General features: G+C 50.7%; 8 protein-coding genes across 8 annotated transcripts; 4 read left to right on the top strand and 4 right to left on the bottom strand.

Moving 5' to 3' along the window:
* Positions 1-159: 159 nt before the first annotated feature.
* AUEXF2481DRAFT_30259 (uncharacterized protein) lies at positions 160-832 on the top strand (the record flags this gene model as incomplete). Its single annotated transcript, XM_013487356.1, has 2 exons — positions 160-232; positions 294-832. The coding sequence occupies 2 exons, from the start codon at positions 160-162 to the stop codon at positions 830-832; spliced, it is 612 nt and encodes a 203-aa protein (XP_013342810.1).
* A 107-nt stretch (positions 833-939) lies between these two features.
* On the bottom strand, positions 940-3,084 carry AUEXF2481DRAFT_264515 (uncharacterized protein). The gene is made up of 3 exons (XM_013487536.1): positions 2,917-3,084; positions 1,754-2,863; positions 940-1,701 (listed from the first exon to the last, which is right to left on the bottom strand). Exons 2-3 carry the CDS (start codon positions 2,861-2,863, stop codon positions 1,042-1,044), a joined length of 1,770 nt encoding a protein of 589 aa, XP_013342990.1. The 5' UTR covers positions 2,917-3,084; the 3' UTR covers positions 940-1,041.
* A 735-nt stretch (positions 3,085-3,819) lies between these two features.
* Positions 3,820-4,800, top strand: AUEXF2481DRAFT_264380 (uncharacterized protein). The gene is made up of 3 exons (XM_013487535.1): positions 3,820-3,951; positions 4,012-4,125; positions 4,183-4,800. The coding sequence occupies exons 2-3, from the start codon at positions 4,090-4,092 to the stop codon at positions 4,696-4,698; spliced, it is 552 nt and encodes a 183-aa protein (XP_013342989.1). The 5' UTR covers positions 3,820-3,951; positions 4,012-4,089; the 3' UTR covers positions 4,699-4,800.
* Positions 4,801-4,901: 101 nt separating this feature from the next.
* On the bottom strand, positions 4,902-6,377 carry AUEXF2481DRAFT_66648 (uncharacterized protein; the record flags this gene model as incomplete). The annotated part of the gene is made up of 1 exon (XM_013487509.1): positions 4,902-6,377. One exon carries the CDS (start codon positions 6,375-6,377, stop codon positions 4,902-4,904), a length of 1,476 nt encoding a protein of 491 aa, XP_013342963.1.
* Positions 6,378-6,435: 58 nt separating this feature from the next.
* AUEXF2481DRAFT_73644 (uncharacterized protein) lies at positions 6,436-7,149 on the bottom strand (the record flags this gene model as incomplete). The annotated part of the gene is made up of 2 exons (XM_013487510.1): positions 7,085-7,149; positions 6,436-7,034 (listed from the first exon to the last, which is right to left on the bottom strand). A coding segment is annotated over exon 2 (339 nt), but the record flags the coding sequence as incomplete, so codon positions are not given.
* An 825-nt stretch (positions 7,150-7,974) lies between these two features.
* On the top strand, positions 7,975-8,759 carry AUEXF2481DRAFT_47250 (uncharacterized protein; the record flags this gene model as incomplete). The annotated part of the gene is made up of 3 exons (XM_013487465.1): positions 7,975-8,171; positions 8,245-8,438; positions 8,497-8,759. 3 exons carry the CDS (start codon positions 7,975-7,977, stop codon positions 8,757-8,759), a joined length of 654 nt encoding a protein of 217 aa, XP_013342919.1.
* Positions 8,760-10,436: 1,677 nt separating this feature from the next.
* Positions 10,437-10,934, bottom strand: AUEXF2481DRAFT_5768 (uncharacterized protein; the record flags this gene model as incomplete). Its single annotated transcript, XM_013487284.1, has 1 exon — positions 10,437-10,934. The coding sequence occupies one exon, from the start codon at positions 10,932-10,934 to the stop codon at positions 10,437-10,439; it is 498 nt and encodes a 165-aa protein (XP_013342738.1).
* A 371-nt stretch (positions 10,935-11,305) lies between these two features.
* AUEXF2481DRAFT_66631 (uncharacterized protein) lies at positions 11,306-13,335 on the top strand (the record flags this gene model as incomplete). The annotated part of the gene is made up of 5 exons (XM_013487507.1): positions 11,306-11,552; positions 12,097-12,507; positions 12,559-12,919; positions 12,973-13,230; positions 13,287-13,335. 5 exons carry the CDS (start codon positions 11,306-11,308, stop codon positions 13,333-13,335), a joined length of 1,326 nt encoding a protein of 441 aa, XP_013342961.1.
* Positions 13,336-13,698: the final 363 nt, after the last annotated feature.

Genomic DNA, 13,698 nt, shown 5'->3' with positions numbered 1-13,698 from the left:
TGCAGCAACTCTGAACTTGCCTTTCTCTCTTTCTCCCAGCTCAAGTCTGAGAGGCAATCATTCATAACCGACAGCAGGAACATATTCAAACTGGCCAACTACTTTTGGAAATCCACTCCCCCTGCGCCTACCCCCCAGCCTGCTGCTCCCACACCCATCATGGCAGCACCAACCACAACGCCTTCCACCAGACTCACACCGGCCTTTTGCTTCAACCAGACCGCTCTTCGAGGTGCGCATACAATTGCAACCTATCCATCGTCCTCTTGACTGATCTAACACATCTCGCTCAGACTTCCTCCGTATATCCCGCAGCGCCGTAGACGACACAATCTCCCAAAACCTAAACGCCCTCCTATCCCCCAGCGCCTCTGCTTTCGACCCAACAAGTACATCCCGCAGCCTTCCCCGTTCAACCGGAAAACGCACAATCCCCGCCCCAGCATGCGAATCCTTTAAGCAAAACGTCTTGTTCCCATCCTGGCAGGCGAGAAGTGATGTCCTAGCTTATTGTGGCGGTGTTGCGACTTCTCCAGACCCTGATGATCCTGATCATATACTGAGGGAGGTGGAAGATGCAAAGGCGAGGGAAAGAGTGGTGAATGAGAGGTTGGATCCGTATAGTGGGAGGTACTTTCCTAGGGAAGTGAGAACAGAGGCTTTGGCGTCTCTGGTGCGGAGTGAGTTGATGGTGGAGAGTATTGTCAGGAGTAGGACTTGGGGCATGGTGAGGGAAAGATGTTCTGATGACGAGTATGATGGTGAAAAGGCACTCGACAAGTGGCGACAACAGCAAAGCACCACCACGACCACCATCTCTGATTTGCTTTGAGACATTGGTCAGGAGAGTGCAATGCAAAGCGTTTGTATACAACTATATGATACCCCCCTCTGTTTGCGTATTCTGTTTGATTTCATATTGTTCATTGTCCTGTACGTTGTATCATGCAATTGTTGTTTCTCAGCCATATCTTTCACAATCACCCAATCATCGCCATCATCCACATCCTCCTCCTCCTCCTCCTCCTCCTCCTCCTCTTCTCAATCATTCTTCCTCTTCCAGTTCTTGACTTTGGACCAGGCCGCCTTCAACTTTGGAAACAGGCTCCAGCTCTCCATTGTACCACTCAACACACCAAAGCCCATCAACAGGATCCAGCTCAGAGTAAGCACGACAGTAAACGCGATCCAGTAGGTCTTGACCGAGTACGTCACTCCGAGATCCGCAGAGACATATTCGGTAAGGAAGGTCAGCGGGAGGAACAAGATGGTTGCTTTACTGATGAGCAAAGCAACCCTAGTAAGGCGATCCACTCCGGCAGACTGCGACATGGCCACAAGCTGGAAGTTCATCTGCACTAATCCATCCTTCTGATGCAGGTAATCCTTGCACTCGGCCAGCGCGTACAAACTGATCATATCTCGGAGTCGCTCGAAGCGGACAATGGCCGCGCTGGTCAGACCAATACCCATCAATGATTGTGCTCCTTGATGGGCGACTTTGTCAAAGGTCTCCTGGCTTGCTTTGCTCGGGACGCGAGATCCTGTTCTCGATGCCAAGGTGCTTGACTGTGGCTCGGTCACTCGATCGACAAGTCTGATGTAGCTCTTGTAGTGGCGTTTGAGTGCTCCGAGCTCGTTGCCAATACCATGCAACAGATCGATGTGGTGGAGCTTTGGTGCTGAGAACATTTCCTTTTGCTGCTCAAAGTCAGTAACAGAATTCACATTGGGCAGGAACGGCAAGACTCACAAGCTTCTCCAACTCCATACCGTATCTGCTCTCTCTACGCGTGATGAGAGAGTAGCTATTAAACCAGTTCTCGAACAGGTAGTAGAACAGCAGACCAGGTGCGTCCTTGTCACGATGTGCCGTCTCTTCTTTGGTGTCACCGAGTCGTCTCCTGATGGGTAGGAGTACGAGTGGGTTTGCTTCTCTGCTGTCCTCAACCTTGGACAGTGAGCGGAAGACGTTGATCAGATTGCGACGTGTTTCCATCATGACCAGCTGCTGAGGGTGTGACAGTCGACCTTCGCAGTATGGGTAGAGATCCTCATTGATGCTGATGACAGTCTTGTCTGCGCAGATGAGAAGCCATGTCCAGACTCGCTTGATGTGAGGCAGAGGTGCGTCTTTGGTTCCAGTACTTTCCTCCGAGACACCGCATCCGGTTTCGACAGCATGCACGTTATACAAACTGTTGAAGCCCAGACATAGGTAGCTGCGGCCTTGGTCCAGAGATGTGTAGTGCCACACACCATCGACAATGTCGTACAAGTTTCCAGTGCGTGCAGGATTGCAACTAGAGAGTGAGCTAGTGTCCGTAGCAGGTGGCGGAGTCGATGACAATCCTTTCTCGATGTCTTCGAACGAGCGTCGCAGGATTGCCTCATTCTTCTGTTCAACATTGAGAGGCTGAGAAGGATACTGTCTCACACGTTTCGGGTCGGAGCTCATCAGTGCCAGCAATCTCGGCGAGAAGTCGTACTGTTGTGCCAGTAGCTCAAGAAGAGGCCGTTGATGGAAAGGATACCAGATGTTGATCCATCGAGTATGAAGGGTGGACGAACGTGGTGTGTCGAGCAAGGAACGGATTGTCTCAGCTGGTTGATCGAAGGACACCCATGCTTCCTCATCACCAAAGTCTACAATGAAGTTCCGAGATGTTGGAGTGCAAAGCTGCTGAACCGAGTCTTCAAGTACATCAGGTAGATCCATGTTACGGAATCCGGTTGCATGATCAGGTAGAGGTTCATAGGCTGAGGCTTCTGATTTGGGCTTCTTCGAATTCGTGTGGGCCGAATCTGAGCGCTCCATACCGGGCAAAGTGTCTGTGAAATCGTAGTGTATCTTGTTGGCCATCTTGTCGAGTAATCAGACCAAAATCTGAGAGGCGAAACAGCGAGACAGCCTACTCTTATCTGCCTCGAGTCAAGAGGTCCATGTTCCTTTACGACTGACTCCTCAGACCGGCTGCGACATGACGAAGCCAGCCGACACCAGGTGAATCAATGATAATTTGCTTCGCCGCAACAGCCTGGGATGCATGTGAGGCTTGGTTTAATTCACGGGGTGCCAAAGCGGGTTTTCTTTAGTAACCCGGTGCACGAGTCTTGTGGTTGGCTGGTCAGCTGCCTCATTGGTGCCTACGAGAATGACCTGCAGGTACCAAGCATCGCCTCATTCGCAAATCCGGATTGCGATTGGTGCATCTCAGGCTATACTCTTAGCCGCCGATAGAGATAAAGAAAATCTGGCTTGTGTTCAGGGGAGAAATATGGTCGTGAAGGGAGACGACATATTGAAGCCTCACGACGTTACACAGTGTCCTTGGAATGGAAGGTCATCAGGCAGATGTAGAAGCCAGAAACGTTGACCGACGTGCAGATGCATGCGTGTCTCATTACCAAACTTGTGGTCATGTTCTGTATGAAAGAGTGAGCGAGCTGGTCTCGAAATTGTCGAGGCCATTCAAGACGCGCCGTTTTGCCAGGCGACATCACGCGTGAGCTTCGCGACCGAGGTTTGCCATGCCTTCCTCGCGAACAACGTCAACACAATGTCCTCCATCGTCTGTTGGCGACGCAGTCACGTTCTTTGTCTTTGACCCATTCTTCAAAACAACTTGAGGCCTCTCCTCTCTATGTGCTAAAGAGTGTCACGCTCGTAGAGACATACTACTTTCTACGACCTACCTGTATGGATGTCCACAGAACCATCGTCTCTTTGACTCTCTTTGCGAGCTCTTCAAACATGGACTGGCGACTGTGCCTTTCTACAGCTTGTCATTCCTCGGAAGTACTTTTACAATGAGAATCAGCAGATAAATTGAGGTCATAGTTGTCGCCAAAATTTGCATCATGATGTCGGTCGATCATGCTCCTACGGGCGACCCACCTCAAGAAGGAATAAACAGTGAGGTACTTTCCGTGTCCCGTATAATTGGGCAGGTAATTCGATTCAATTTTGATATGGCGATTTTCTGCATGACGCTCTGCTAAGCTGTAGAGACTATATAAGAACATCTTCCCAGTTCTGCCAGGATCGATGCCGATATTCATCTCTTCCCAAATTATCAAAAGATCAAGATGAAGCACTCCATCCTCACAGGCATGGCAGCCTTGGTATCGACCACCCTGGCAGCATCAGCATACATTCCATACGTTTACAACTCCAGCAAGCCAGCAATCGACGGCCTCCCCATCACTGCCAACAACGGGGAATTTTGGATCGGCAAGCTCACCACAGCGACCTGCCCATCCTACGACCCTGATTGCCCGTCCCGAAACACCACCATCATCTCTGGTCCCACATACGCTCAAACTTGGTGGATGGGTGTCCTTGAAGAGGGTGGCCAACGTATCTTCACCCCCACCAACGGACAACCAGGCTACTCTGCCGCAGACTCCGACAACTATACTCCGGCGCGTGTCTCTTACAGCTACACTTTGCAAACTGCAAATACCACTGATGGGCGCTTCTTGCTCAAGTACTACACTCGGAACTGGGCTGCCTTTCCTACGGAAGATGACGGTGTCTGGGCGGTCTATGCTCAGTCTGCTGGTCCTCAGGGCGCTTCAACCTGTCTGCCTTTCGCTTGGGAGTTGAGGGAGACTACTGCTCCTGCACCACAGTACTACAACTGCGAGGGGTGCGAGTCCCGTTGCAACAACATATACGGTACTGGTTGCAAGTAGATGTTTCAAACTTTTGACGGTGGTTGAAAATTTACACAAAAGTTGGATCTATCAAAACACTACGAAACGCTATAAGTCTAAGTCTATGGGTATAATGTAATCAACGACGCAATGCAAAAAAAAAGAACATGAAATCTGCCATCATGCCGTACTAATCGAGTATGCATGAGCTCAACAGCTCTGCCAGGATTCAATAATGTGCCTCAAGCTTTGTGCACAGCATAAGCGCTCTTAGTTCTGATTCTTGCGCCATAAATGTAGAAAACATATGGCACAGGCACCATAAGTGCACTGATACACGCAAGGATAGTGAGTGTGTAGTGGACACCCATGTTGGTATACCATGGCACACCTACCACGGTCATACCGCCAGCTGCAAGGTAGCGGGTGAAGGTGACGAACGACAATGCGCTCGCAGCGTATATGGCATACGAGTCAATGATGTACATGTAAGCCGAGATGAAGATGGTGATGACACCGTATCCGAACAAGACTGAGGCGACGATGGGAGACCAGATCGAGATGTTTTCATAATCAGTCCAGCCCATCCAGAAGAGAGAGACCGGCACAGCAAATGCACCACCGATCATGGCAAACCAGAGACGAGACTCGGGCGTGGGAGCAGGGTTCTCAACACCAGCCGCTTCTTGCGCTTTGATGTCCTTGACTGTCCAAGAGTAGATGAGAGGTAATGTACCAAAGAGAGGGAAGAATCCGACAAAGACCGCCACCCAGATGATATTGGTGATGCCTTGAGAAATACCATAGGTTTGTGTAAAGACAAATTCAAAACCGATGAAAAAGGTGAATAGCACAATGTAGATGACTGTGAGGTACAATGACATGAGCAAGATGATAGGCTCTGTCCAGATCATGGCGAAAGGTCTGTAGAGAGCAATCTTCAGGCGAGTCCATAGGGAAGTACGGCGCACCTCCAAGGGAGATCTGTAGCGGTCATCGCCTGTCTCTTTACGGAGGTGTTGAGCTTTCCAGGAAAGTAAAAGAGGTCCATATGTCTCTGGCTGACCAACAATAATGATAGCAGTGATGATGCCACCAAGTATCAACATGAGCCACTCGCACCAACGCCAACTCATACCACTGGGGCCGATGTAAGAGCCAATGACTGGTCCAAAAAGAGGTCCACTGAAACCAATAAAAGCATAGACCGGGAATCCAAAGGTCTTCTCGAGCGGGTTCCAGAGATCGGCAATAGTGCCACCAGCGACTGTTAAAGGTGTTGAGCCGAACAACCCTGCGAAGAAGCGCATGGTGATGTGTCCACCAAAGTTAGGAGCCAGCGCACAGCCAAGTAAGAAAAGCATATAGATGACCATAGTCACTATGTAGATGATGTTTCTTCCAAAAGTCTCCGAAAACGGGCCAGCGAATTGCGAACCAACGGCGAAACCGATCAAATACATTGCAGTCGCAAGTGACCCAGCAACTTCGCTGACGTGGAAGTACTCGGCATACTGAGGCAGCACGGCAGCATCGATAGACGAAGCCGCTGTACCCGCAACAGCCACAAGAGACACGACAACAGTTGCCCACATCCTTTTGGCTGTAGACCAGTTGTGCGGCTTGAGTGGATCATGAGCACCTTCCCATTCAACCACAAAGACATGGCCATTCTCGCTCTCGTTCGTAGCTCTCAAGCGCGCATTGATACCAGTCATAGAATATCCTAGGGCAGTTCGCTCAGAGTAATGCGTCCTGTGTGTCGGTATCCTGGACAGATCGGCGTTTTCGCTTTTTGTTCGTGCCAAATCGGCGTGATGGCTCCTAGATGTGTGGATCCTGTTGAGTGCGTTCTGGTTGTCGTCCTGAGGGTAAGAGTCTTCCAGCTCGTCTTCGACTATCGCATCAAGTGCTTCTTGCTCGTCATATGATTCCTCATCACGGCTTGGTGTCTCGATTTCCTCAAGAGGCTGGCCACCGAAGATCTGGGACTCTTCATGCTTGTCGAGTCCATGTTGCTGAGTGTATGCCGAAAGTGCCTTGGCCTTATCTGTGTCTCTTTCCAGTTGTTTCTGGACTGCTTGTCTGAGTTGTTTATATTGGCGAAACGACTGCATGGTCGTGAATGGAAGATTGGTGTGCAACAAGAAAACAAAACTTGTCACGATAGATAACGAGAGATGACGAAGGTATTTACATGACTTCGGGGTGCCCAGATCGATGGGTCAACTAGGCTTATATATCAAGGCGCCACTACATCTGCGGTGGTCCTTCGGTCAGAAATTGCTGTGATGGCCAACGGGTCAGAGGCGCGTAAGACCCACTCTCACCAACCCCAGATCAAGGTGGTTGTGGTCTCTTTCTCTCCATTATCGCTGCAAGTTTCTAGCTGATGCTGAGCACTTAGTCACAACAGATCTCTTACATCCATGGGGGGTATTTGTTCATTTGATACATCTCCGTAGCTGTCATCGGTGTACTTGATGTTATTCGTGACTGATGAGAAGGAGAAAAGTCGGGTTTGACGCAATCTGCTCGGCTTCGGTACGATTTTCGCCTCAAAGTTCCAAACTCTAATTTCGACTTTGATACCTGCATTTATCAACTACACGCTGATTAGAGGAAAGCCTTTGATGTAATTCTTGTAAAACAGCATGGACGATCGTTCCCTTCACAGCAGGTCGAAGCTGGAATCAATATAGGCCATGTGTTTGCTTTGTTCTGCTGGCTTCTTCGAGCATCACTGCAATTCGTCAATGCTCAATGCACCTTGAAAACACTGATACAATTATTCAAACGCGAGATACCGTCCAAGGTTTCGCATCGTGTTCAACGGCAGCGCTGATAAGACCAGACCATGATAGAGTCACATCGGGAACTCGTCTGCTCGCATCTATCATTCATGCAGTGTTACAAGCAATGCTTGCGAACAAACAAGGTGAGCATTGCGGGTATCGCGGGTGCTGCGGAGTGAGGATATTGCGGAGAGTGGACTTGCTTGAAGATCGTGTACACCATTCTTGTTTCCATAGACCCTTTGTGAGTCAGCAGCAGAACGGAGAACATTCGGTCACTGAAGTGAAGAGAATTGAGGATCGCAGAAGGTAGATGCTCGCGAGCATAGTCTAAAGTCTAATCGCTGTTTCCACGAAGTGACCCTGTCCGATGTGAGCTGTGCACGTGCCCGCCAAGCTAAATCTTGGCAACTTCGCACTGAAGAAAATCTCTCGCCGCCGCCTCGCCGTCTTGAAGTCGATTACGCACAATTCCTCACCAAAAGTATCAACTCGATCCTCTTGGAAGACAGCCAGCATCATGTCGAAGATCACTGTCGCCGGAGTGCGCACCAACGTGCAGGAGCTCCTCAACTACTCCCAGAATGAGAAGAAGCGCAACTTCCTCGAGACCGTCGAGCTCCAGATCGGACTCAAGAACTACGACCCTCAGCGTGACAAGCGTTTCTCGGGTACCGTCAAGCTTCCCAAGGTCCCCCGCCCCAACATGGCCATCTGGTACGACTTGGAACCTCCCTGCGAAAGAGCGCGTGCTCGTGGCGAACGTGAGCGCTGACGGAATTCACTACAGCATTCTCGGTGACCAGCACGATATCGATCGTGCCAAGCACTTTGGTGTTGACGCCATGTCCGCTGAGGATTTGAGAAAGCTCAACAAGAACAAGAAGTTGATCAAGAAGCTCGCTCGCAAGTACGACGCCTTCATCGCTTCCGAGGCTCTCATCAAGCAGATTCCTCGTCTCCTCGGTCCCGGTCTTTCCAAGGGTAAGCGCATAAGCATCTACACTACAATCATGTCGAGCAAAGACTAACAGCACAACAGCCGGCAAGTTCCCCACCCCCGTCTCCCACGCTGAGGACCTCTCCAACAAGATCACCGAGGTCAAGTCCACCGTCAAGTTCCAGCTGAAGAAGGTTCTGTGTATGGGTGTCGCCGTCGGTAACGTCGGCATGGAGGAGGATGAGCTGATCGGTAACATCATGTTGTCCATCAACTACCTCGTCTCTCTGCTCAAGAAGGGCTGGCAGAACGTTGGAAGCTTGACCATCAAGGCTTCCATGTCTCCCCCCAAGCGCGTCTACTAGAGGACATTTACTTGTTCGATAGTGGTGTGTACTCCTTTTGAAAGAGAACAAAAGATCAAATGCTGTTAGCAAGCACGTAGATGAAAATCGAGATGATTTGCAACACCCCAAAATCTTTTGTCCTCCACTGTGCTCTCAAGTACGTCGCATGTCTGATGGTTGCTTGCGTGCGCGCGTGTTTATACTCATTGTGTTCTCGAGAAGGCATCTCTGACAATCCGACGGAAGAGATGGTATCCATGTCAATTAAATTCTGAACTCGCGCTATGGAAAAGTGAGATGGCACAGACACGTGAAAGCAGGGCATTATGAGATAAAAAGGTTTTGATGTTTTCTGACTGCAAGATGCCATGTACGGATAGCAAAGAGATGAACAGGCACACAACACGGAGATGCAGAACAGTCTTGCCAATATCCAAGACCAGAAAGCATCCGCGAAAAGCAGCGCTCTGCCCAAATCCTCGCAAGTCGGCGATTCCTGTGAGGAAATCTGGTACATTGCGAATGAGTAAAAAAAAGAAACTTTCTTCATAGATTTGAAGAGATGTCGCAGCCCTCCCACACCTCCGTCGCACATTTGGCGATACACGCAGATGTTAGGTGAGGGCTCCTTCCCTCTATGCGCTCGGGAACGATACGAATTCCATAAAGAGAGGAAAACACATAGCAAGCCACCGAAGTGGAAACGCAAAGTGACATTAGTCACCTACTGATAGATAAGAAAGAAGTTTACACAGAGGGCGAGGATGGGAGAAGTTTTATAGGATGCGAGCTAGGGAGGGGGTCTGTGCTTGATAGCCAGAGTGATTATGTAAGCTTGGTTGATGCGTTTGGTTGGATGGGGGGAACACCCTGGTGGGAGTCTTGGATGGGCGACAGTATGGTCTTTGGCGGTTGTAAGTGCTTGAAGTCTTATTTGACGAGTATCAAGGATACTACTAACATATGATAACTTTATTTTGTGGTACTAGGAGCTCTGCAGCTGGTGTTGCCGACACTCTTTACAACTATATTGCTTCTTCCTGAGCTGGCCAGCGTCCTGCACAGTTCAGACCCCATGCCCGAGCGATAATCTATAACACTACAAAGCAATAGACGTCATACTTTCCGTGTTGACCATGCCCGACGTTAAGGAGCAGACACGTCACTATAGCATGCAGAACTTGAGATATATTGAAACGTGACCTGGAAGATAGAATCGAGAGTAAAAAGATGATGGTAGTTGGAATTATTGACCCAACGACCTCATGTGTAATGTCGTTTCCACAGGGCCTTGTAGATCTACCGCGACGAACAGAGTTCCTTTGCTAGCGCGTACAGGCATCCATCTAATGTGTGGATCGCATGGCGAGGATCGCAGCATGATGGACCGACCAGATGCAGCTCACCGTATCAGAAGAACGACGTGACGCCTCAGTGCCTGCTACCAGATGCATCTCGGGGCTAAGAGTACTCTATTGACCTGACGGAAATGGCATAACTGGCCGAGGTGTTGAGTTCACATGGTCGAATGCTCTTCCAAAGCATCATGGACTGTGGCCGGACATGGACAACATGACGCGCATGGCGTTAAGCTGGGAGCAAACCCATGGTATAGCCTCGAGGCGAAGAATATGGTATGATAGATCAGAGACAGAGCCTGTTGAAGTGCTGGCTTCTGACCAACTCATGGCATGTTCAAACGTTCTTCATTTCCACCTCGTTGTCATGTGTCGCCATTCCCGCAGCAGCAGCGGCAGCAGCAGCAGCCTTACGCTCAGCCTTCTTCTTCTGACGTTGAGCGCCCATAGGGAATCTCTTCTTGGTATGGCAGTTTCGACAGTGGATGACAAGGACATCGGCGCACGGCTTTTTTCCAGCTCTGCTCAAATTCTCCATACGCGTCTCTGAAGTTGTACCAGGCATCAAAGGCGTGCTGCAAACCTTACAGATAGATCGTTTCATGTCGTGAGAGAGGCGGATCTGAGCCTTTTGCGATACAGCCTTGAGCTGTGCTGCGAGCAGGAGAGGTAGTCCATGCTGTTGCAGTTTGAGGTCGGCGTCTGACGGGTCGGTGTGTGTTATGGGAGGGCGATGCAGGGCAAGGTGAGTTGCAGCTTGATGTAAGTATGCGATCCTCGCATGCAAATGCTTGTTGGGCACGCTCTTCGCCTGGCCAGCAGACCCTTTGGCCATGATTGATTCCTTCGTGCTGACGAGACAGGGAGACAGGGTGACGGCGAAGTTCTTGGTTGAAGTGAGGAGCAATTGCGTCTGGAGTTCACCCATCACGTGTGGCGACAATAGCTGGCCATAGCTCAGCGCATCGCATTCCTGGAGCAGAAGTCGAGCGTCAGCTGCGCTTCCCGCTCCGTCTCCCATCACTTCGCTCCATCACCCCTTCTTCAATCCATCGACTGCTCCTGTTCCCTTAATTGGATCACCAGGCGCATCTTCCATCTTCCATCTTCCACTTCTCACCTCACGACTCGATTGATTCGCGTCGCTTTTACGCGCCTTAACCCACATCCCTGACTCACTCACACCACCCGCCCACCTTCAACAACATGTCTGCCGAGGAGGATCTCATCGATTACTCCGACGAGGAGCTCCAGGCCACCGAGCCCACCGCCGCCACCACTGACGCCGCCTCGAACGGTGACGCAAAGAAGGCCGATGGCGCCGCCCCAGCTGCAGGCGCTGCCACCAAGGGCAGTTACGTTGGTATTCACTCGACTGGTTTCCGCGACTTCCTGTTGAAGCCCGAGCTTCTTCGCGCCATTACCGACTGCGGTTTCGAGCATCCTTCGGAGGGTTAGTCATTCATCATCATCATCATCATCATCCTATCTAGCGCGCGTCTCCATTGCTCCGATCGTCCGTCCATCTCCAAGCGAAGCTCCATCAGGTAGAAAAGAGGAGGCTCCAAGCGTTGCTTTGCATTTACCAGCCACCTGGACATATTCCGTGTCGCCGGCCGCCTTTGCGCTACATTTCGACTGTGGTGCAGACCCGGCTTTGGCTTGACAAGTGCCGGATTCCGAGGGAGAAAGCCATGCCGTTGAAACACGAGCATTGCGACAAGAGGCGCGTCGTGCAGTCTGGCCTTTGGTCATGATGAGTCTTGCGTGCCTGGCACCATATGAACTCCTGATTTGCAATCTGGACGCGCCGTCTCCTGGCTATGCTGCGCACCTCTGTCAAGAGACAAGTGCTGTCTGTCGCCTTGTCCGCTTTTGTTTGTCGCAACTTTACTCGCGACTCCTAGACGGGAGATGGACGGACGCTTGCTTGATTCTCGCAAACACACTACTACTACTACTTGGCAAACCCATTCTGACATAGCTGCGATATCCAGTCCAACAGGAGTGCATTCCTCAAGCCATTCTCGGTAACGATGTCATCTGCCAGGCCAAGTCCGGTCTGGGAAAGACTGCCGTCTTCGTCCTTGCAACCCTCCAACAGATGGAGCCCATTGAGGGCGAGACCTCGGTCCTCGTCATGTGCCACACCCGTGAGCTCGCCTACCAGATCAAGAACGAATACGCCAGATTCACAAAGTACATGCCCGACGTCAAGACCGCCGTCTTCTACGGTGGTACTCCCATGCAGAAGGACATTGAGCTTCTTTCTAACAAGGAGACTCACCCCCACATCATCGTCGCTACTCCCGGTCGTCTGAACGCCCTGGTCAGAGACAAGAAGCTCCGTCTCGGCAACATCCAGCGCTTCGTCCTCGACGAGTGCGACAAGATGCTCGACCAGATTGGTAAGCTCACGAATGCACTCTGAAATTGACAGTTGCTAACCACTTCAAAAGACATGCGCCGTGACGTGCAAGAAATCTTCCGCGCTACTCCCACACAAAAGCAGGTCATGATGTTCTCAGCCACTCTCTCCCAGGAGACTCGTCCCATTTGCAAGAAATTCATGCGTAACCCTCTGGAGATCTACGTCGATGACGAGACCAAGCTCACCCTTCACGGTCTGCAGCAGTACTACATCAAGCTCAGCGAGGCAGAGAAGAACCGCAAGCTGAACGACTTGCTCGATGAGCTCGAGTTCAATCAGGTCATCATCTTCGTTAAGAGCACTCTCCGTGCCACTGAGCTTGACAAGCTTTTGCGCGAGTGCAACTTCCCCAGTATTGCTGTCCACTCTGGTGTCTCCCAAGAGGAGCGGTATGTGCTTCGTCCCCCGAATAGCAAGCTCCCAGCATCTGACAATACTACAGCATCAAGCGCTACAAGGAGTTCAAGGAGTTCAACAAGCGAATCTGTGTCGCTACCGATGTCTTCGGTCGTGGTATCGATATTGAGCGCATCAACCTTGCCATCAACTACGACCTTCCTGGTGACGCCGACTCGTACCTTCACCGTGTCGGACGTGCTGGTCGTTTCGGTACTAAGGGTCTCAGTATCTCCTTTGTCAGCAGCGAGGCAGACCAGGAGGTGCTCAAGACCATCGAGAAGAGATTCGAGGTCGCTCTGCCGTAAGTTTCTCCTTAACCTATCATTGCTGCACGAACAGTTGCTAACATACCCACAGCGAGTTCCCCGAGGGTGGCATCGACTCCAAGAGCTACATGGCCAACTAAGCGATCGTGTCCACGTTCGTCATACAGCATTGAAGATGTGACCGACAAAACTGAATTTTGGCAAGCGATTGCAATGGGGGCACGTGCAACTGTGTACTCTTAGCTTCTCCTTTCTTTATCATTTAACGATCATCAAAAAATCGATTGCGGTTGACGTAAAACATCCTTCTTGACTCGAAGTTTTTATCGCTTTTCCTTCCCATCGTGTTGCAATCGTTCTCGAACGCGTTCAGTACCTTGCGTTTTCAACGGCACGCAAGAGCTTGCGACGACATTGACGACTCTTGACGACTTGCTCTTCATCACGCCCTTGCCCTGAGCTTACACATACATTCAACAATTGCCAATGCCTATTCAACGACT

Source organism: Aureobasidium subglaciale (genome assembly GCF_000721755.1).
Source record: "Aureobasidium subglaciale EXF-2481 unplaced genomic scaffold scaffold_13, whole genome shotgun sequence".
NCBI classification, from domain to species: domain Eukaryota; kingdom Fungi; phylum Ascomycota; class Dothideomycetes; order Dothideales; family Saccotheciaceae; genus Aureobasidium; species Aureobasidium subglaciale.
The sequence above is the reverse complement of the archived record's forward strand: the minus strand, read 5'-3'. Positions and strand labels throughout refer to the sequence as shown.